Raw genomic sequence first — 20,606 nt, 5'->3', positions numbered from 1 at the left:
CTGCTTGACTAACGTCTAAATTACTCAGAATTGATTTCGATTTTTAAGAGGCCACAACTTGAACTAAAATTGAATCTTAATTGTATTTAGTTGGCTACATACATAAAACACGCAGAATAAATTGACAAACTAATTGTCTTTCGTAGAGTTTATTTATATTTGGTTAATTTTACTTCAAAATGCAGAACCACGGCAAAGGGGAAGAACACTTTCAGTTCATCCAACGCACAGATCGGAAGAGCCTACACTCGCAAATTGGGCTGCTTGTGGCCAAGGCGCAGCAGGCGGCTAACGAGGACCTGCAAGAGCGCAGTTCACGCGTGAAGGCTCTACTCGAAGAGGAGGACAAAGTGTTCGAGCAGGAGTTTGCTAGCAAGGTGAGGAATCGCTTCGATGAGGAGATACGCGTACGCCAGGAACAACTGAACGAGATCAAGGAGGCGCGCGACAAGCGCCATAAGCAGTTCGTCGATATAAAGCGAATGCAGCAGGTCATGCTAAATTGCTATGAAATACGTGAGGCCCTGCGCCAGAAGGATCGCAACAACAACAAAATATGTCTGGAGGAGCAGATGCAGGAGAACATGCGCATGAAGCGGCGAGAATGCGAAAGAGAGCGCTATTGGCAGAAGCTGGAGGAGCGACGCTGGGAGGAGTACGACCGACTGCACAATTATGAGATGCGCAAGCGCCAACAGATGCAGGGTCAGATATGTCAAGTGTTGCAAGCACAGCTGGCCGAACATGAAGAGAAACGCCAGAAGGAGCGCGAGGAGAAACGTCTGGACACAATCAAAGTGGACCAATTAATAGAGGAGCTCCGCCTCGAAGAATTCGACTCTAAGCACCAGGCAGCGAACAACGATAAAGAGAAATATCGCCTCGAACTGCTCGAGGACATTACACGCCGCAAATGCGCTAAGCAGGCCGCCTGGGAGGCTGAAAAAGCCGAACATGAGGAATTCATACGCGAAACGCAACGCCTCGAGGCGGAGGCCAAGGAGCGCATCTGGCAGACCAAGCGGCAGCTGTCGCGCGCCACACACGAATACATTGCCTATGTGCGTCGCATGCGCAACCTTGAGCTGGGCATTGAGAAGATGATGAACGATCGCATCGATGATCTCTACCATGTGGACCTTTGTTGCAAGAACAACATTGCCGAGACGACTCGTCTCAAGGGCGAGGAGGCGGCACGCTGTCATACGCAGCTCAAGAAGCAAATTTGTGAGGAAATCGAGCGAAAAATGCGCCAGGAGGCTGAACAGCGCGAGAACAAGATGCTCGAAAATCGTTTTGTGCATCCGCCAGTTACACGAGACATGATACTCTGCAAACAGCGTCAGATGTGCCTGGATTTAAATGCCCAAATCATCGAGATGAAACGCATTCAGGCCGAGGAGGAGAGGGCCTTCGAGAAGAAGCTAATGAAGGCTATCGATGATCCACAGATTTGCATCCAGCTAGCTGCACAGTATATAGACGAGGACAAAGACTATCTCCCTCCGCATCCCAACTGGAAAATATACGCGTGCCCCCAAAACAAATACGTCGCCAAGGCGCCCATGTCCCAGCAGCAGTTCGATAATCTTGTCGCAAACGCTGGCATTGACAAGTGTCCGTTCCCAGAGGCAGCACGCCGGGATTGTGATTTCATGGCTCAGCCGTGTGAAAAACCACCACCAGCTAAGAAAATTGATTTCGGTTCTGGCGACAGTGAGCCGCAGACCCAAAAGGATGCATTCAAGAGCTGCAACTGCAAAACTTAATCCCACATTCCACGAACAAATTGTGTACTCGTGCCAGTTCAGATACATGTTGAAAGTTTTGTTTAGTTTTATTCACTTTTTGTCAGATCAGATCAGTCAATCCTCAGCGAATAATGCTGCGGAAAGTTTAATATTTGATTTGTTAGTCGATGTTAGGTTTTATTCAAATATCAAGCTAAAATTTTGATCATATGCTGGTAGAAGAAACTGCGCTAAATGAACTCAACTTGAAGCTTCAAATAATATTCTAAATGCTTGGTAAAGTAAACTATTTTGAGTTGCATGTCTTCAATATGAATAAAATTGTTAAACAGTTAATGCTAACGTTAAATCAAATCTTTAATATTGTTATATATTATTTGAAAGTCTCGTGATATATATTAAATGGTCGTTCGGAAACAGAAATAGGTCTAGGTTTCTTTATCTTAAAAATAAGGGCTTAATAATAACATTTTGTCTATTAGTGGAGGTTATCAGTTTTTCGACTTCATCTTATTTAACGACATTTAACTACACGATAATGCGGCTTTTCAAGACATTAACCCAAAGTGGGCTCAAGCAGCTGGCAGTCTCCAAGTTTTTTATCAAGATACCTTTATAAGCAAAAATGTTTTTTATATAAGAACTTTATTATCGAAAGATTAGGCCAGCTGCATTGTGGCAACAGATAGTCGGACCTATGCAAAGTTTCATGGCGATAGCTATAAGACTGAAAGACTTGATTGCTTAGATTCAAACAAACAGACAGGCAGACGGAAAAGACAATATCGACTCAGAAATATATATAATGAATGGGTCGTAGCTGTCGACTACACTTTACACATTTTATGGTAACATTACTACTATCCTACTGCAAGGGTATACAAAATTGGAAAACTTCCTTGTTTTTAAAAAATCTCCTATACATAAACATTTTCTTGAAATCATTTTATTTGTAAACGGCTTTTAAGGCCTCTGTTGCCTTTTGCGCCATTTGTGTGTATTTTTTATAAAGCGTCGGGTTTCTTTATTTAATTAATATTGCTTTTTGTTGTATTAGGCTTACGTGCTTTGTGTAGCTTATGTATCAGGCGGCCGACGTGTCGAGTGTCGAGTGCGCCGTACTGAAGTTGGGTGGGCGTGGTTGTTGGATCAAATTATGATACCCTCACTTAACTTTAATGAACTTTAATCTACGCCCAAAAGTTCTAACACTCAATATGAGATTTAATGAGGCAACATGTGCCGGCCGCTGAAATCGAAAAGCCGTCGCAAATAAATTAAGTTCCAACGTGCAACAACAATGCAATTTTGTTTTCAGCACGAAATCAAATAGTAGCCACCAAGAGTGTCACAGCTCTATCTCCATCTCGTTCTTTCATCCCTCAATATCTGTATATCATTTCGCTATTTGCAGACGACAATTGGGGCCTACCGCTAGCCATTGCGACCAACTTGCATATACCTTATCGCATTGAAATTGGCGACACAATGCGTGACCTGCATGAACAGGAAAAGCCGGGCAAAGGTATGTATATTGCGTAGGTGCTGGCAATGCCAATTAAATTGGTCAGTCGAACAGATCAAAAGCAAAAAATCAGCACTTACACTCGCATGCATTTTGCCAACTAACCACACATCTTTACCTTTCTCTTTCTCTATGCCACCGTCACACTCTTCACTCGCTCGAGTTTAGCAATTATTATTACGGCGCCTCTGAACGATGAGAGCACCCTGCGTTGGCTTGGGACTGGCAAGTGGGCGAAACAGGACCAGCACACAAAAGTATTGCTCATCGATATTGTGGCCAGCTCATTGAATGTCGAGCACCGACTCTACAAATATTTGGCACGCATCAATGCGGCCACTGGCAATGGTAATGGTAATGGCAACAGCAATGGCAACAGCCATGGCAATGGCAATGGCAATGGGAGCAGCATACCGCAGTTGCCCGTGTCCGGGCTGGTGACCAGCAATCTGTTGGTGCTGACGCTGCTAAGCGATAAGCATCGACACTTTCTGAATGCGGCCGGGATTGGCATGGCCATGGTGCACAATTTTCGTACACCAGCGTCTGGCCATGCGGTGAATGGAGTGGAGACGCCAATGGAGGCATTGGCTCATCAAAATGCCAGCCTCAACAAGCTGCGACCCTTTATGAATCTGTTCTCGCTTTACGATCTGTTGCTGTCGCACATTGCGGCTGCCAGTGCAACGGCGGCAACACCGAAATACGATTTTTTAGTTCTGGACATTGTTGTGGATGCTGCTCTTGCCACATACAAATGGCGGCCGTTGCTTATACTGGAGGGCGGCAAGGGTGCAGGTCATGGCAGTTACATAACGCACTCCATTCAGCCCGGATACGATGAATGGCTGTTGGTCAGCAGCGTTCAAATGTGGCATTGTGGCGCCATCTGTTGGACAATCGCAGCAATATGCATGGGCTTACTGGTCATCATTGTGGTTGCCAGCGTGGCTGCTGGCGTAGCCGTGAGGTAAGTGACTCTCGCATCCGCACAACTGATACTCAAGCAAACCAAAAAGAACGGCTATTGTCGGCACGCCGAAGATTAAATACCCTAATAGACATACACATGACTTAGAACTTGTAGATATGCGGAGTGACTTGTGATGCTCGTAACTGCTGATTTTGGCAAAGATATCAGTAACAGCAGAAAATGTTCTTCCTTTAGAACTAAATGATATGATAGTGTAAGAAGCATGATAAAAATCGTAGGACAAGTGGTTAACATAAGAACTTGTCTTAGACTGTTTGCCAAGTTTGGTGAAGATATCTCAAGGAACAAATCATTTTCACATACAAAAACATATTTTCGGCCTATCTTTCCGTGGAGCTATATAGTCACTTGCTTTCGACTAAAAATGTTCAATATATTATACAACCAATCCTATTCTTCTAAAATAGAATATATATGCATTTGATGTTGGAAGAAGAGGGTTCAGGGTATTCCCTAGTCGAGAGCTCCCGACTAGAACCTCTTACTTGTTTTATATGTATCATATTTTCTATATATTTGCTTATTTCAAATTATTATCCGGCAGGCAAAATTTGCCAAGACCACAAAAGATAGCCAAAATCAATTAGCACGCCTTAAAGGCAGTTTCGCCCTTAAAAAGCTTCGCCCACGTAGTTCAGCGCCATTGACTTGGGCGTAAAATAAATTTCGCGTAGCAATTTCCATTTTAATTTTCATCATTATGATTTTTCTCGGTTTCTTTCCCCTTTTCGGGTGTTAGTTGCCTGATGTTATTGCATTTCAACTTTCGGGGATGTAAATTGTAGGGGAAAAATATTCGTTTTGTTTATGTATGAGACATAATTAAAAAGCTTTTAATTTTATTAGGTGAGGCAATCGCCTAACGAATAAATTAAATTTAAATTTGTCTTACATTATTATTGGCATTTTCCATTAAGCCTCATAGTTTGGAATAAATAACTTAACTGATTTGAAATTAATAACAAAGTCCTTAATTTATCACTTCAATAAACGAATTTCTTATCACACGGCAGCACTCAGTGGCATTCGCTCTAAGCATTCTCGAAATCCTTCAAATTGCGTGCTTCAATTACACTAAATCGCATAGCATTAAATGCAAATTACAAACTGTTTGGCCAAAAATCATTTAAGCAAAATCAATACACACGCCACAGATGAATTACAAACACACAAACAAACACACACCTGGTCGTCCATTAAAACGAACATTTAATTAATTACATTCATCAAAGCGTAGCATAAGCTATGCACCGCACACTTAAATTGTTGGCTGGCAGTTGATATTTATACACCGCAAACACTCACGCACACACACAGATGCACATACAGAATCGAAGGAAACAAACATGTCAAGTGCGGTTAAACAAATCATTTACTCTTTGACATGCGAGCAACACTTTCCACGAGAACCTCAATTATTGCAGCTGCAATTATAATTTAAAGTAGAGGTCTCTTTAAATTGGCCACATGTCCGACTTTAAGCCACAGTCATCAGAAACTATTTTCGCCTACGCTCAAAATGCAGCTCATGAAGTTTTAATTAGCGTACGCCGTACAAAACGGAAAAACACGACCGGACACCAAGCTGAAAAAGGGCAAGACAAACAGAAACATGCAAAACAAGCTGTGCCTAAGGCGTATACCCTTTCTTTCCAAAGGATCCGAGTTACTCAATAAGATAGATTGAATGTCAACTTTATTAGTTAGCATTGTTTGAATTTATTAATTTTAGCTTTCAGAATAATTTTTGTTAATATAATTACCAATTATTGCTGCAGTATTATTATTAATGGTATTATTATTATTATTATTATTATTATTATTATTATTATTATTATTATTATTATAATTATTATTATTATTATTATTATTATTATTATTATTATTATTATTATTATTATTATTATTGTTATTATTATTATTATTATTGTTATTATTGTTATTATTATTATTATTATTATTATTATTATTATTATTATTATTATTATTATTGTTTTTTATTATATTATTCAAAATTATTTTTCAACAACCAAACAACTCCCTTTAATGGACTTTTAGGTCGCGCATAAGTCTTTGTGAGTAAAGTGCCCAAAAAAAGATAGTGTATATAAATGTTGCTCACGCGCTGGTGTTTTTATGCTGAACGATCCCGTTGATTATCAGCTCGGTTAACGGACAGGTAAAACTTTTCTGTGGTTAAGCCGTAAGCTGTGCCGTAAATAGAAAAACTTTAATGGCTTTGGGGCTGGCTACTTAACAGCCGTTACACGTGGGCCCAAAGAGTTTCGACTAGGTCTAGATAAAGCCCATTAATGCGCATAATACACTTAACCTTACTCAACTTGGCCACGTGGCAAACTTCTGGCCCAACAATTGTTGCATGAATTTGCGCTTTTCCATCGCTGCCGTGCGGTTTTCCGGCTAATGCCAGCGAGTGTTGTATTACCAACTAGCTGAAAGTATGTACGCAACTGGGAAAACAACTTTTTAAGATTCAACCACAAGAGCCAACGACGGACTAGGCTAATAGATGTTGATTGCAGGGTAAGGATAAATTTAGAAAAAGACATGTAAGATTGCTCTAGTCACCTCTGCTCGATTTCAATATACCCTGTTCAGCTATTATATTATATAATTAGAGCAAAAATGTATTATTGTTGCAAAATAATCCACACAATCCCTGGTTTCAAAATTGGAAATGGAAAAGATTATATATCGTATATATGTTCCAGGAATGACTTACAGGAATATTTATTTTAAAATTTACGACTCTGTCTTTTGTAATTTCCCAATTTGTGAAGATCAGGAATGCATGTTACATAAATTTGCACAAAATGATGAAACCCACTTGTACCCATTTTCATGATATAAAAAAAAAGTTAGGGCAGGGTAAAAATGAATCTGCTACAGTTAATTAAGTTAACTATAAAGTAGTTTTTGGTATTCGTTTCTGTTGCGTTACATTGCTGCAGGTCCAGTTTTTGTCCTGCAGGCAAGAACAAGCCAACAAAGGACTCTAACTGAGCTTAAACAACAACGGGCACAAATCAGGGAACATTTCAGTTTAATGCTGCTCACAGCAAGTTAACTTGTTTAACCAATCGACTTTAGAATGCTTAAATTAAGCGGCATAAACATGTTCTCATATGTATGCAAATGTGACCGCAGAATGTAGCATATATTGAATGGCGCTAATGTAAATGGCAATTAATTGATTTAAGTGTGTATGCCCTGTATCCCTTACAAATTCGAAAATGGGGGGTTTCAGCATGTGTATGTAACAGGCATCAGCGATATAAATATATTCTTGATCAGGTTCAGCAGCCGATTCGATCTAGCTATGCTAGCTACATATTTAATTGCAGGTTTTCGTAAAATATACTTTGTGTAAGCCTTCCCCTAGTAACACCAAAATTAAGAAAAACACAATGTAGCCTTATTTAAGTTTCGATAATTTTATAAAGACACATGAAACCCATATTATTCTCCATAGTATGCTGCGAAGGTAGTTTGGAACGCATGCTTTGTGCCGAGTACTGGGTATCTCCTAGTCGAGCACATGCTACTCCTTTTAAGGAAGAAATAATATAAAATTTAAAATCCATTGATTTTAAGTAAATTGCAAGGCTCATTTATTTTTCTGCAATTTTGACTTTTCCATCAACTGAAACTTTATCCACAAGTCTCCAAACAACGAACAATCTCGTAATGAAGCTTAAAGCGCAAACAATTATGCTAATGCGACTATGTATTTTAAAAATCAACTGTTTAAATATTAAAACAAGCAATTACTCTATTGCTAATTGTTTGATTGCCATTTCCATTACACTTTACAGCGCACGTATTCACTAGTCAATTTGTGTTTAAATCTAAAACAAAATTCGAATACAAGCGCTAATTTTTTGCTGTCCATATACTCAATGAAAAGTGGATACATAGAGCCAGAGCGAATATAATCCATCTTAATGGAGTAAATGGAGCCGAAAGGGACCCAAAGTAATCAAAATCAAAATAAATAGTATGAACTGAATAGATACAAGACAAATAATCCAATTTTTGTAATTCCTCCTTATAAGTTTGTAAGAAAGTTTTAATCCGTTTGTCGAATGGTTTCATTTATTCCGTAAACTAATCGGGGAATGGTTCAATTTAACCTAAAGTATATAAACTTATTGTAAAAGCAAATCAAAAACATATTAAAATTAACTGTGGGATTAAAAGGGTTTTTTTTTTTGAAGAAGTTTGGAAAAAAATGTACTCCTTATCCCCAAGACCAAGCAGAACTCCCCGCAGGCTGCCCTAATAATTTAGAGGCTGTATCAGAACACAACGTATATTAGAACCCAAGAGATATTAGTAAGTTATTAGTCAGTTAGTTGATTACATCAAGCATCAAGTGTCAGAGTATTTTTATTATTATTCTTTATGTGCCCTTCATGGATTATGCCAGGATCCTTGTGTGCGGCTGCCATCATACTTTAGTTGGCTGCTGATGATTAATCTGCTCTCTTTAATTTATGTAGAGTTATGCTCGGTGTTATATTTATTCATAAGTTAATTACGAGCGTAATCGACTCCTCTGGGTTGACTAGCCAATTAAACTTGTTTGTCCCTACTAGAATAACATGTAATTATCCCTTATCCTTCATCTCTTGACTCATGTCCGACTAGCTATGCAATGCATGTTTTTGCCTTTATTAATAGTTAATCGCTACATTATTTTCGCCCAATATCCAGAAACTACTTTTTACGCAAAAGACTGTCGAAGGGGCCCAACAAGATTGTGCTCTCGGCCAGTGACTTTGTGTTTCCAGTGGACTCCCGTCGTGTAAGTGAACGCTTTCACCAGAATATAGACCCAGAAATGAAATAATCTTTCACAGGTGGACGAGGGCATCGAGGCGATGCTCTGCTGCTGGCTGCAACAGCTACAGGAATTTGGAGGTCCCGAGGTGGACAAGCCAGATCTGCTCAAGGGTTCCATTGGCTCGCTCAAGAATTTGGGTTTTGTCATACCCGGCGCAACAGCAGCTGCCAATAACGGTGCCATAACTGGAGCTGGGGGAAGCACCACAACGGCGACTATCAATGGCAAGAGTGGCTCCACGGCCACGGGCAGCCTGGCGCGTCATAAGCCGGCACATCTGGACATGCGGGCGCGCTACAATGGCGATCTGGTACAGCTCAAAGAGATCAACTTGAATGGATCCACAGAGCTACGCTCCAAGGCCATGGATCTGTTGGTGATGGCGCACGGGCTGCGCCACGAAAATATAAATCCACTAATTGGCTGGCTTTCGGATCCGAATCGCACCGCCATGGTTTTTGACTATTGCTCGCGTGGCTCACTGCAGGATGTGCTTATTATGGATGAGATTAAGCTGGACTGGTCCTTCCGCCTAAGTCTGCTCACGGATCTGGTGCGCGGCATGCGCTACCTGCACGCTTCTCCGCTTCGCATCCATGGTGCATTGACGTCCAGAAATTGTGTCGTGGACGCCAGATGGGTGCTTAAGGTAACCGACTATGGTCTGAATTCCTTTTACGAGTCGCAGGGCTTGTCGCCCCCACCACGCAGCACCAAGGAACTACTGTGGACGGCGCCCGAGCTGCTGCGCAGCATGAAAACGCAACAACAGCAGCATCATCATCATCATAATCAACACGGACGTGTGCAGCTGGGCACACAGCTGGGCGACGTCTACTCCTTCGGCATCATTATGCAGGAGGTGGTTGTACGTGGTGAGCCCTATTGCATGCTCTCACTATCGCCGGACGACATTATAGCCAAAATCAAAAAGCCACCGCCACTGATAAGGCCCTCAGTGTCCAAAGGGGCTGCCCCACCTGAGGCCATCAACATAATGCGACAGTGTTGGGCCGAACAGCCCGAAATGCGACCTGATTTCAATTCGTAAGTATTAGCAAGAGACATGGGAAATGCCATGAGTAAACGACCTGGGTCAACTTCTTAGTACCAGCTCTTTGCACTCGGATACTTGCTTTTATGTGAACTGTGACCTAGCCCGAAGAGTCATTAATATGTTGAGTACTGCTAGACATTTTATTTTCTATTTGCTTTGCATTTGTAAGGGTATGGGATGCCAAAATAACGTCTCAGGGATTCGACCATGTTTATAATCCGATCTTTATGAAATTTCTGGCCCTTAACTATGAAACAGCCATGTATATATGTTCTTTAAAAACAATTTTTTTTTTTTAAAAACTAGTAACAATGTGGGAGGTTAACCAAAAAGTTATCAAATTTTTGGTACTAGCTCATATGAGCTTGAAATTGTCTTAGTATAAAATCTCATTATTATCCGCAGCGTTTACGAGCGCTTTAAGATGCTCAATCACGGACGTAAGGTCAACTTTGTGGACACAATGTTCCAAATGCTTGAGAAGTACTCAAACAATCTGGAGGAGCTAATACGCGAGCGCACCGAGCAATTGGACATTGAAAGAAAGAAGACTGAGCAGCTGCTAATACGCATGTTACCAAGGTAAAATATGTTGCATAATAAAAGATAAATTAATTAACTTAATATTAATTCACAGCTCTGTTGCTGAGAAACTAAAAATGGGCCTGGCCGTCGATCCTGAGGAATTCTCTGATGTCACCATATACTTTAGCGACATTGTTGGTTTTACAACAATCGCCGCACACTGCAGTCCCGTGCAGGTGGTGGATCTGCTCAATGACCTCTACACAATATTTGACGCAACAATCAATGCATACAATGTCTACAAGGTAAGTGATATGTCATCTAATATAGAACCATCTTGAAATTGGAGTGTCGCGCCTTCAGGTGGAGACCATCGGAGATGCTTACATGGTGGTCAGCGGGCTGCCAGTGAAGATACCCGATCATGCCGAGCAGATAGCCACCATGGCGCTCGATTTGCTGCATCAAAGCGGACGCTTCAATGTCAAGCATCTGCCGGGCGTGCCGCTCCAGCTACGTATTGGTCTGCACACGGGTCCCTGCTGTGCCGGCGTTGTGGGTCTAACAATGCCGCGCTATTGCCTGTTTGGTGACACGGTCAATACGGCCTCCAGAATGGAATCTACAGGTAAAGTTGCAACTGACATAAACGTACACGCATCACATATTACTCCACTCTGCGCTGCACAGGTTCCTCCTGGCGCATTCACATGTCGCAAGAGACGCGCGATCGCCTGGAAGCTCGTGGTGGATATTCCATAGAGCCACGCGGGCTCATCGATATCAAAGGTAAAGGCATGATGAACACGTTTTGGTTGCTGGGCAGAAAGGGATTCGACAAGCCGCTACCTGTGCCACCACCCATCGGGTAAGTCAACCATCAACTGATAAGCATACCGATCCACTGTTTATCATCGGTCAAAAGATCAAAAAAAATACACTTGGAATAATTAGTTAAGGTTTTTCTTGAAATTGATTTAATTTAAACATAACATAAAAGCCCTTTACCTAAAATATTCTTTGCTTAACACGCTACACCTCAGGGAGTCGCATGGGTAGGTGGAAAAAATTGATTACTGTGCTCCTTTTATACAACACTAATACTATATATTTGGACACAGACTGGACGAATCCCTAATACGCAACTCGATCACACTGAAGGCACAGGCTAACAAATCGCGCACCAGCACGAATCCCTCGTCATCGCAGAGCTCTTCGCTGGCTGGTGAATCGGTGGAGGTCAAAGTGGAGATAACACCGCCTGCTAACACGGACATGTGCTCCAGCCATCTGCCAAATTCGTACTCGCTGGACTCGAATTCTCCCAACACGATTAGCCCAAATCCGACGCTGTGCCCCGAGTTTCCCAGCAAAACGCCAAGCAGCACAAGTCCACAGTCGCGCAAGCTGTCTGAACTTACGCCGGATAGTCTGCTGAATCCGAACAGCTTTAATCGCTTGCCCAGCTCTACGGGCGGGTCTAGTTCCCGTCTGTATAAGAAGATTGAGGAAATGATGGATCTCAGCTCACCGTATAATCACTATAAATGTCTCAGTCCCAGCGAGAGCAACCTATCCCAGTTCTATGATGGCAAGTATCTGTATGGAAATGCTGGCGGTGGCAACGTCGCTGGTGCTACTGGATCTGGAAGTGGAGGCTGCTCCATTAGTGGCAGCGCCTCAAAGTTTGATAGCAAGCCCGGCTCTAGTCGCCTGCTGCGCCGTCAGTTCAGTCTGGACCGTGACGACCAGCAGGCCAAGGTGGAGCAACAGCACCAGCTGTCGCTGCAGGCGAACAACTACGCAGCCCTGATGTTTGCCAGTAAGAACTCCATGCTGGAAATACCGATGCTGCATGACACATCGCGCAGTCCGAAGGGCACATTGACGCGGGCGCACAAGCAGAACTCTAACTCCATTGCGCAGGATCTGGAGAAGATTGAGGAAATACCGTTGTCGCCGGCCTCCTCGCAACACCACAGCAGTCTGGATAGCAACCTAAATCGAAGTCCGCCCTCCACCCTGGAGGCCCAATCGCCGCCGATGCTACCCATGCCCGCTCCGGCCACCCAGCTGAGTCCACCTTTGCTCTCGGCACCCACCTCGCCGGCACCTTCGCGCACTCTGAATGGCCTGGATGCGCACAGCCGTAGCAGCAAGAACAATAACAACAACAGCAGCAGCAGCGGCAGCCCCAATGCGCCACAGGAAACCGCCAGGCCCGGTCCTGAGGTAGTACTCAACGTGGAGCAGCTGCTGGGCAGATAGGACACAGTTTAGGCCTCTGCGCCAAGTAACTCGTAAAGCTTTAGGTCTGAGGCCATCTTAATGTGTGTGTCCGAGAATTTGAGTGTTGTGATGTGCAAAGTAAAGTACCTCGATGCAAGCAAACTTGGTTCCAGCTGCAAAATGAAAGTACAATTTAGTTCAAGATCAGTATTGCCCGTCGATCGATATATTCGATGCGGATATTCAAACTGGCTTGGATCGATATGGCATTGTAACCAATTAAATTACCTAATTAGCTTTATTTTCTTATGATTCGCCCCATAGAAAACTGACAAAAGATAGTAGAAAGTAGCCTTATATTTGATTTAATCTAAATTACAATTCCCATATTTCGTATTTAGCATAAATGTTAGAATACCGTAGACATAATTGTCATTAAAAATATTTATATGCTAGACGTTAATCGGCTACGAATCCACCCAATTTGTATCTGGTTGGTAAGTACAAAGATTCGGTTCGGTATCCATCTTAAGTATTAATCAATTTTTTGTAAGTCTAATCAAAAGTATAATTAACTATATGGTATAATCAACTACATGCAATTTCTGAACTGAACAAAAACTATATCTGAACAAAATGTCGGGCTGATTCTTGCATTCACTCGAATGTGTTTTCAATTCTACACGAAGAAGTTCCTTTCGAAGTATTGAAAATATACCTACATATATATACACACATATATATATACCACGTATGTAAATACCGTTGATACTGTCAAAAAAAAACTTATTAAAGAACGTATTTGGCGACAAACATAATATCAAATAAGAATTAAATACGTGAATTTAGTTTTCTAAAGACAATCGTTGTTTATTTTATAAACCAAAAAAAAAAAAAGGCAAGACAAAAAAACAGCCATCTTCGGCACGCCGCAGATTTAATACCCTTGTAGACATATGGCTTAGAAGTGCTTTTATACAAAAGCTTTATTTTTGATCGATTGTTCCTATGGGAGCCATATGATATACTAATCCGGTTTGATAAAGTTTTACATGAATGTTATGAACGAAAAGTGAAGCTCGTTAGTTTAAGGTTTCGTCAAGAAATCATTTGTTGTACAAAAACTCATTCTACGACCGATTATTAACTTTGATGTTGATAGGACATAGCTCATATAAAAACAAGTAAATGCCAGGTTTGAACAAGTTATCTTGAAATACCTTTTCATTGATTGTTCGTATGGCAGCTATATAATATAATAGCTGGCAGAGTCCGTCGTATGTATGTGCCAAGTCCTAAAACTAGGGAAATAGTTTGCATAAAAGCAGACGGACAAAAAACCGAGTCAGCTGCTGACACTGATTCATAAAGTGAACTCCATCTATATGTTACACATTATGTGACTAAATTATAATACCCGCTACAAGGGTATAACAAGAAAGGTACATTCGATTGTGGCGAAGCAAAATATATGTATTTAATGATCCGCAAGAGTTGATCTTATTGTCTATTTGTAGTCTAGTCGGATTGTAAACTACTCAACCTCTGTGTCAAGTATAAACATAAATATAAATATAAATATTTAATAAAAACAGCTAGAAAATCAAAAATATCAGTTAATAAATGTAAGTCTAGCTAAATTAACTGGAATATAATTCAAATTTAAAACAATTTAACAAATAAACTGTTTAATTAGTGCAAATATTTTATTGTTTAATTTTTTGTTTATTAATAAAAAAAATGCTGTTTATTTGATTGTATCTTTATTACCGGCTCAAACTACGACAGAACCCAGTGTCAATTATGTCAAAGCTAAAAAAATGCATGTTATTTACCAGCTTTAATGACTCTTTTTGTTGTTTCTCTTAATTCAAATCGGAAGCATTTATTTTGTGTTAATTGAGCTGACACTTTTGCTGTTACCTTTAAAGTTGGCATGAATATTAATAAACGGTTATATTACAAATATATATATATATATAAATAAATCGAACGGTATTGTTAAATAAAATTAATGGTGAATTTGATAGCGGCAATATTAAACATTTTTTATGGCATGCAGATCAGCCTTCGTACTTTTAATCACTGGCCACGTTCTTAATTCAACTTTCAAACCAATTTCACACGATTGTTTACGACATGTTTATTGAAACAGAATATAATAAATATGCCCCAGTTTATACCTGACTGTATTACAGGCATTACCAGCATTGCATCTACATCATATTATAAATGATTCTTCAAGCGGACTGATGACAATTCCCTATCGTATGGACTTTGCTTTATTTTCAAGTTGTCAGAGAGGGAGAGAGAGAGGATTGTGGTGAATAATGTTGCGAATTTCCAAAAATTTATGTGCATTTCATTTACTTATAACAAACCTAATAGCTGCTGGGCTGCCGAAATAAATATATACTCTTCTTTCTCTTAAGTGTGCAATTTTTGCGATTGTTTTCCAGATTGAAGTCGCCTTCGCTTGTAAGTGAATGTAGTGATCCGAAAGTCTAAACAAGACCCTTATACTAGATTGTAGATTCTCCTAGATGTAGGAGGGTACTTTTAAAACACACGAAATTCGGTTTCACAATAATATCCAGATCAAGGCCACAGATGGCCTGAATTTTGTCTCCCCATTGGAATTCCTTCATGTCCAACAGTTGCAATAAGACTAACTATGTATTGACTGGGTTATCCGACTACGATCTCCAGCAAGGCTTAAATTTGTTATTCTAAACTTCAAATTTACAATTTTGTTTATAAGCCGCTAAAGTAAGTTATTCATTTGACAACGCTGAGAGCTCCATCACACAAATTACAATTGTATGTTTTGCTTAAGTTGTAGGATTTTATTAATGGAAGTGTTTTTTATTTGTTTGCATTTGTTTTTAGTTATCGTGTATTGGTGCATATGTGGGTGTAGCCAGCTCAAGGAACGGTATGCTCTTCCATATAATATCTAAGTAAATGCTATTCCTCCTCCTCTTTGTCCTTACGATGTGATTTCTTCTTCTCGCTTCGACTGGACGAGTTGGATGTTGAAGAGGTGCTTTGCTTGCTGCTGCGCTCGCTGCGATCCTTTTCGCGCGACTTGGATTTCCGGCGACTGGACTTGTCACGCGATCGCGAACGTCCCTCGCGCCTTGAGCTTCCTTCCTTCTCTTTATCCTTATCTTTATCCTTATCCTTTTCTTTGTCCTTCTCTTTCTCCTTGTCTTTGTCCTTATCGCGAGAGCGCTCCTTGTCGCGATTGCTTCGTTCCCTATCGCGCTCCTTATGATCGCGCTCCTTACGCTTCTCCTCCTTTAGTATGTGCAAATAGTCCTCAAAGTACTCCTCGCGATAGGCCGAATCCAGAGCCCGATAACGCGGATCCGATTCGAATTTTTTCTTAATGTCATACCAGCGCGTATGGCGCTCAATATCGTGCCGCTCACGCAGCATGTCCAGAAAGTCTTTACGTAGCTAGAAAAAACAAAGTAGCAGTATAATTTAATAATTTTGTTTAGATGCGACCTATAACAGCTATGGATTATATCAATGTAAATCGACCGACTTTGATTTGTGTACTGTACTCTTAAAGCAAACTGGTTTATGGAAAGTTTTTCGCACTTTCTTTGCTTTGCAGAACTGATAGGGGTTAATATATTTGATTACCTGTTCTTTTTTCAGTTGCTTGTCCTTCTCTCGCCGCCGCCGCTCGCGATCGTCATCGTAACTCTCTGATCTGCGATCTGACGAAGATGCGGCTGGTATGTTGCTGTTGTTGCTATTACCGGTATTGCTTGCCATGGGCATCCTCTGTTGTGGGCCCATGTCTGCATGATAAATGAGAAAAATACATGAATAAACAGTACGGTAGCAAGACATACAAGGTTCTTACTCATGTTATGCGGCATACGCATCATGCCTGGCGGCGGACCCATGCCTGTACAGATGGAATTTTTAAATATAAAAATGAGTATAAGAAATTTGTGATTGAGAGTGCACCACTCACCTATGTTGTGCGGCATGCGCATGTTGGGCGGCATCATGCCGGGCGGCGCATGCTGTCCCCGCAGCTGTGGGGGCGGTCCGCCCATTTGAGGTGGTGGTACGTTCATTTGCGGCATTCCCGGGGGTCCGCCCATTTGCGGCGGCGGCTGCTGCTGCTGCTGCTGCTGGGGCGGGTGGTGTGCGGGGCCAGGAGTTAGCTCCTTAATGCCAGTGGGCACCCAGCCGGGGTTATCATTGCCCCACTGTGACTCCTGGGTAGGCTCGTAACCATAGTCAAATGGTTCTGGTTCATGGAAGAACGGCTCATCGGCAGCACCCGGTGGAGGGAAATTGGGTGCCATAGGTCCGAGGCCACCGCGCGAATACTCACGACACTCTGCCGTCATCACCTGTATGGCATTCTCCTTGACGCCCCCAGTCGTAGATATGGGACGTGGCGGCCGCGCCATCATGCCCATGCCAGGGCGCGGCTGATGCTGCATCATGGGCGGCATTCCTGGCGGCGGCATTTGCATGGGTCCATCGCCCAAGACAACCAACGGCTGGTGATGATGCATGGGACCGCCCATGCCCATTGGCCCGCTTAAACCGCCACTGTTGCCGCCATCGGGCATGCCCATTGACGTGGCACTTTGATTCACATTTTGGGTTAGACTGGCCAGGCCTACACCGCTCTCAGCCACGCGGAATCGTTTCTGGCGCTCACAATAAGCGCGCCACGTTTCCTCGTTGAAGCCATAGTTAAAGTAATCGGTTATGTCAGCACCGGGCTTGCGCCAGGGCTTCTCCTCCAGCGAGTCTATACTGAACTCGTGCACGGCGACGCCGTTAATGGTGCCAGCGCCCTCGAAGTCCTCGATACTGAACTTGCCGGCCTGAGCTGTTGGCTTGGCTTTGTCTGCAGCTGTTGCGCCTGCCAGCAGATTGGGTCGTTGTTTAATGTTGTACGTGCTGGGTGCTGATTTAATGTCGCCAATCACCACATTAATATCATCATCAGAATCATCATCGTCATCATCGTCGGACCCCGAGCCGTTGCGCTCTTTGCGCGGCATTGTGCCGGGTGCGACTTCCATCAAATCTGTCATTTCAGCATCCTCCTGTGAGGCAGCGTCATCCAATCCACTGGCGCCAGGGTCTGCGCCGGGCACTATTCTCGCCTTGCCGTCCGTTGTATCTGGTAGCGCTTCCTCATCTTCCTCCATTTCCTTGGCAGGATCCTCGAACTCGGCATATTCCAGCAGCTCCTCCTTGGGAAAAGCAGGCAACGCGCCAGTTCCAGGCTTCTCACCGGTCACTGCTGCGAGTGCCTCGTGCTCCGCCGCCAATGCATCGCTGCCGTTTGATATTTCGTTGGTCGTTGAGTCTGGATTCGATGTGCCGTACAACCAGCTATCCTCATTGGTGTCATCTGCCATATTTGTGTTAACTTCTACGCGCGGCCACGAGTTTATTTTATAAAATGTTCTAAATGCCGAACGGCGAGCTCAGGTAAACACTGTTTAATAAACTAAAAAAAAACCTTTTTCGATATCACGTCATTTTTATAATTTGGTCACACTGGCGCAAAGAAAATTAGCTATGCTTCATTAACAGACGTTGCGCTGTGAAATGCATGGAAACAGAACACGGCAAAACAGCTGTTACAACCGCGCGAAGTTCAAATCGACGAATTTTAAATTACATATGTGTAATTTCCATTTGAATAAATATAATTGCATGTTAATATTTACTGAATACTACTTAGAACAAATATCAACGATTTTAAGCATTCCAATTGCATGACTCTATTCTGCTCATATTTAAAAACTAAACGAATTAGATTATATATTTGATGGATATTTAATATTTAAGCTCTTGTGCTTAAAGTGTCTTCAAAATATCCCTAACTACGTTGCGAAACATACAGGACAGGGCGCAATCGTAGCGCCGCAGACAGAGCTGACGTAATCCGAGCAAAAGTTGACCAAAGCGTAACCAATGGGATCGATGGAGTGTGTAGCGAGCCAAGGAGCAGAGTGCACCATTGGAGTGCGTCTCTAAGATCAGGGCATAATCAGCGTTCAATGCCAGTTCTGCAAGGGTACAAATGGTAAAACTACGGATACTATGTATGAGACCCAACACACCTTTGCGGCATAAAATAAGCGTTTCTAGAAAATTCAGCTCCATGACATCGGCTCGCAGCTGTTGCGCCTCGGATAGCAGCAGCTTGAGCTGCACATCGCCACAGCTTTCGATCATGGCACTTATGTCCAAAGACCAATGCGATGCGCGCAAGATGAAACACTCGCTCCAGACCACCTGCAAAATGGCATCTTGCTGGGCGCGCTCCAGCAGCCGAAACTGCTCGTTAAGCTTCGCCTGGCGCAGACATGTTACCAGAATTTGTGCCAGTATCTGAAAGTGCAGCGTCTGCCCAGCTGGCGAAGCTGGCGGAGGCGTCACAGCCAATAGCCGACGACTATGGCCATGAGCGCTGTGTGCCTGTTGACTACGTGGACCACGTTCCTCCTGAACGGCAGCTATATTCATGCCCACAGCCAGGCAGCGCTGAAATCGGCAGAAGGGACACCAGTTGCGGCGTGCCTTATCCACAACACAGTTGCCCTTCACAGCGATGCAGGTATAGTGGGTGCCCTTCCTGACGCTACGCTTGAAGAAGCAGGAGCAGCCGTCGCAGCAGGAGACACCGTAATGCTTACCGGAGCTCTGGTCTCCGCACACCTGGCAGGCATTATATAGCGATACAAGTGACATGGACGCTCCAAGTATTTGGCGTCAACTAAGCTGGATTGCCGTGTTATTGGCGGTTTTATAGAGAGGCGTCCACAAATGATATGCAAATCAAAGACACTTCAGCACTCGGTGCATTGTGTTTTAACATGATTTGTAGTTTTTATTTATTTAGCGGATTCCTCGTCAACGCCCAGAAGCAACAACAGCCACTCTGAGCACAGAGGATAACCTGGAATTTCGCTGGTGCTGGAGGGCGTAACATGTCAAAAGTGACAATCATCGCCACGGACTAGCAGCACGTTAACAATTTGTAAACAATTATTGTTTTGCTCTATGATTGGTCAGAACGTCGGCCACTAGAAGTGTCGTTCAAAGTGCTTTGAACTGACATTTTGTGTAAATAAAAGGAAGCGTCGCATAATGTCAATGTCCAACATGACAATTAGGGGTTGCAATTGAAATTTTGGAATGTTTTTTCGGATCGTGTTAAAACTTGCCGCTGTCTTTTTCAGCAAAATAGATAATTGAGTATTTATTATGTAACAAAATTGTTTGACAGCGAACTTTAAAATATTTAACATTATATTAAGTTCAAATATTTTAAGTTTTGTTTGGCGCTCGTCAACTGCAAGGCATTTAAAAGACAGTGTTACCAGCAGAAAGTTTTTCGAGCAGTTTTTTTGGTATGCAAATAACATTAGGTAGAAATTAACATGTTGAAGTGAATTATAAGTGAATCATGATATCGTATTTACAATTTGTCCCATACTGCATTTTGAAAATGTTGTGAATTGTTGAAACAACCAGATTGTGATTCTTAAAATAAATTAAACAGATTCGTTAGATGTATATCGATGTTTGTCTAATCGATAATTATGTTAATGTTACATTCCTTGTGAATGGTTCGTTATGTTATTCATATTTTT

The 20,606-nt window shown here is 42.2% G+C and overlaps 4 protein-coding genes across 6 annotated transcripts in view; 2 read left to right on the top strand and 2 right to left on the bottom strand.

Annotated features, from left to right (window-relative positions):
• Positions 1 to 15,155, top strand: part of LOC6629998 (uncharacterized) — a 75,273-nt gene extending 60,118 nt beyond the window's left edge. For 2 of the 3 annotated variants that reach the window (XR_011416070.1, XR_011416071.1), the window contains exons 6-14: positions 3,166 to 3,276; positions 3,445 to 4,246; positions 9,008 to 9,098; positions 9,154 to 10,184; positions 10,600 to 10,776; positions 10,832 to 11,024; positions 11,083 to 11,347; positions 11,410 to 11,774; positions 11,841 to 11,978. Coding sequence is in view for 1 of the 3 variants with exons in the window: in XM_032438908.2 (XP_032294799.1) it covers positions 3,166 to 3,276; positions 3,445 to 4,246; positions 9,008 to 9,098; positions 9,154 to 10,184; positions 10,600 to 10,776; positions 10,832 to 11,024; positions 11,083 to 11,347; positions 11,410 to 11,587; positions 11,763 to 11,774; positions 11,841 to 12,987 (4,007 nt within the window). In the remaining 2 variants the exon portion in view is untranslated. Of the gene's footprint in view, positions 1 to 3,165; positions 3,277 to 3,444; positions 4,247 to 9,007; positions 9,099 to 9,153; positions 10,185 to 10,599; positions 10,777 to 10,831; positions 11,025 to 11,082; positions 11,348 to 11,409; positions 11,775 to 11,840 lie in introns of all 3 variants that reach the window. The other variant, XM_032438908.2, reaches the window with a different exon arrangement.
• On the top strand, positions 33 to 2,105 carry LOC26531406 (cilia- and flagella-associated protein 53). Its single transcript, XM_015172409.3, has one exon. It carries the CDS (start codon positions 180 to 182, stop codon positions 1,767 to 1,769), a length of 1,590 nt encoding a protein of 529 aa, XP_015027895.1. The 5' UTR covers positions 33 to 179; the 3' UTR covers positions 1,770 to 2,105.
• A 618-nt stretch (positions 15,156 to 15,773) lies between the features above and the next one.
• Positions 15,774 to 18,458, bottom strand: Fip1 (Factor interacting with poly(A) polymerase 1). The gene is made up of 4 exons (XM_002054676.4): positions 16,943 to 18,458; positions 16,829 to 16,873; positions 16,603 to 16,763; positions 15,774 to 16,410 (listed from the first exon to the last, which is right to left on the bottom strand). The coding sequence occupies exons 1-4, from the start codon at positions 18,357 to 18,359 to the stop codon at positions 15,916 to 15,918; spliced, it is 2,118 nt and encodes a 705-aa protein (XP_002054712.1). The 5' UTR covers positions 18,360 to 18,458; the 3' UTR covers positions 15,774 to 15,915.
• A 297-nt stretch (positions 18,459 to 18,755) lies between these two features.
• Hr83 (Hormone receptor 83) lies at positions 18,756 to 20,203 on the bottom strand. Its single transcript, XM_002054677.3, has 2 exons — positions 19,071 to 20,203; positions 18,756 to 19,016 (listed from the first exon to the last, which is right to left on the bottom strand). Exons 1-2 carry the CDS (start codon positions 19,699 to 19,701, stop codon positions 18,805 to 18,807), a joined length of 843 nt encoding a protein of 280 aa, XP_002054713.1. The 5' UTR covers positions 19,702 to 20,203; the 3' UTR covers positions 18,756 to 18,804.
• Positions 20,204 to 20,606: the final 403 nt, after the last annotated feature.

This window comes from Drosophila virilis, chromosome 2 (assembly GCF_030788295.1).
Source record: "Drosophila virilis strain 15010-1051.87 chromosome 2, Dvir_AGI_RSII-ME, whole genome shotgun sequence".
Lineage (NCBI taxonomy): Eukaryota > Metazoa > Arthropoda > Insecta > Diptera > Drosophilidae > Drosophila > Drosophila virilis.
Note: the sequence above shows the minus strand (reverse complement) of the source record. Positions and strands in the feature narration are given on the sequence as shown.